The 1,146-nt window shown below is 36.9% G+C and overlaps 1 protein-coding gene across 1 annotated transcript; it reads right to left on the bottom strand. All coding sequences in view use genetic code 12, as the record gives it.

Moving 5' to 3' along the window:
* J8A68_006150 (uncharacterized protein) lies at window positions 1-904 on the bottom strand (the record flags this gene model as incomplete). Its single annotated transcript, XM_049410290.1, has 1 exon — window positions 1-904. A coding segment is annotated over one exon (904 nt), but the record flags the coding sequence as incomplete, so codon positions are not given.
* Window positions 905-1,146: the final 242 nt, after the last annotated feature.

Consider the following 1,146-nt stretch of genomic DNA (forward strand, 5'->3'; position numbering starts at 1 on the left):
CATGCATGAAACAAACACCATAAGCTAAAGCAGAAATCATAATTCTCCAATTACCGAAATATTTTAAAGGACCAATGATAGTTGGGATATTGACCTTACGTTCTGGCATAATTGCACGGAATTGGGTCAATTGTTTATAAGTGTTTGGTTCATTCTTGGAAGCATCCTCATAATTGTAAAGAGTTTCCCTTCCTAATGCAAGATAACAAAGCACCATGAATGCATCTATACATGTAAAAACAAGGAACACATATTTAACATCGTGACGTTCTGCAACCAATCCCATAAAGACGGCACCCAACATGGTACCCAAGTTAACCAATAAGGCCCAAACACCAGATCTGGAACCTCTTTGATGAGCAAAAGTAGTTTCATGAACAACAGCACCACCAACAGCTAAACCAGCAGAAGTAAAAACTGCTTGCATAATTCTCATAGCCATAAGTGCACCATAAGTAGTACTGAAAACTGCACCAAGATTGAAAGACATGGATCCGAGGGAGGAAAGAATTAACAACTTTCTCTTACCATATTTATTCATCAAAGGAACCCAGATCATAGGGAAAGAACCTAAGACAATAATTTGAGCACTAACTAAATATGAAACTGTGTGAGTTTCCATACCTAAATTTTCAGATAATCTACCAAAAGAAGGCACTAAACCAGAAGCATAAAAGGTACCTAAGAAACCATGGAAAGCTACCATTCCCAATTGTAAATGTTTAATCCCGTTTGACCAATTAAGTGGATCATTGTCATCCATTGATGGTAATGGAACTAAGTCACTGGTTCCATGTTTGGCAACAAGGTATGCCTTGTGTTCTTCGGAGATTCCTGATAAAGAGTCATCAAGGTCAACTTTGGCAACTTCAACTTCCTTTTCGATATCTGATGAGGAGGACATGTTTATTTTAACTACTGTTAGTTAGTCTGGTGATAAGGATTTTGAATGAGATGTAAAGATTGGAAATCTTCAAGTGTATTTATATTTGACGGGCTTCAGAAAGCATCTTTTATTTCTTAGGAAAATTGACATCCAAACTCCCCACATTTGCTATTTTTTAGGTACATGGGTTTGCCATTAGTCTCGGAGTTTCTTGAGGTCTTGTGTTATTGTCTTGAGTTTCGCTAATAAATGTTTTAAGA

The sequence above is a fragment of the Hemisphaericaspora subhashii genome (genome assembly GCF_019202705.1).
Source record: "Hemisphaericaspora subhashii strain CBS 10753 chromosome Unknown scaffold220, whole genome shotgun sequence".
Taxonomy (NCBI): Eukaryota; Fungi; Ascomycota; class Pichiomycetes; order Serinales; family Debaryomycetaceae; genus Hemisphaericaspora; species Hemisphaericaspora subhashii.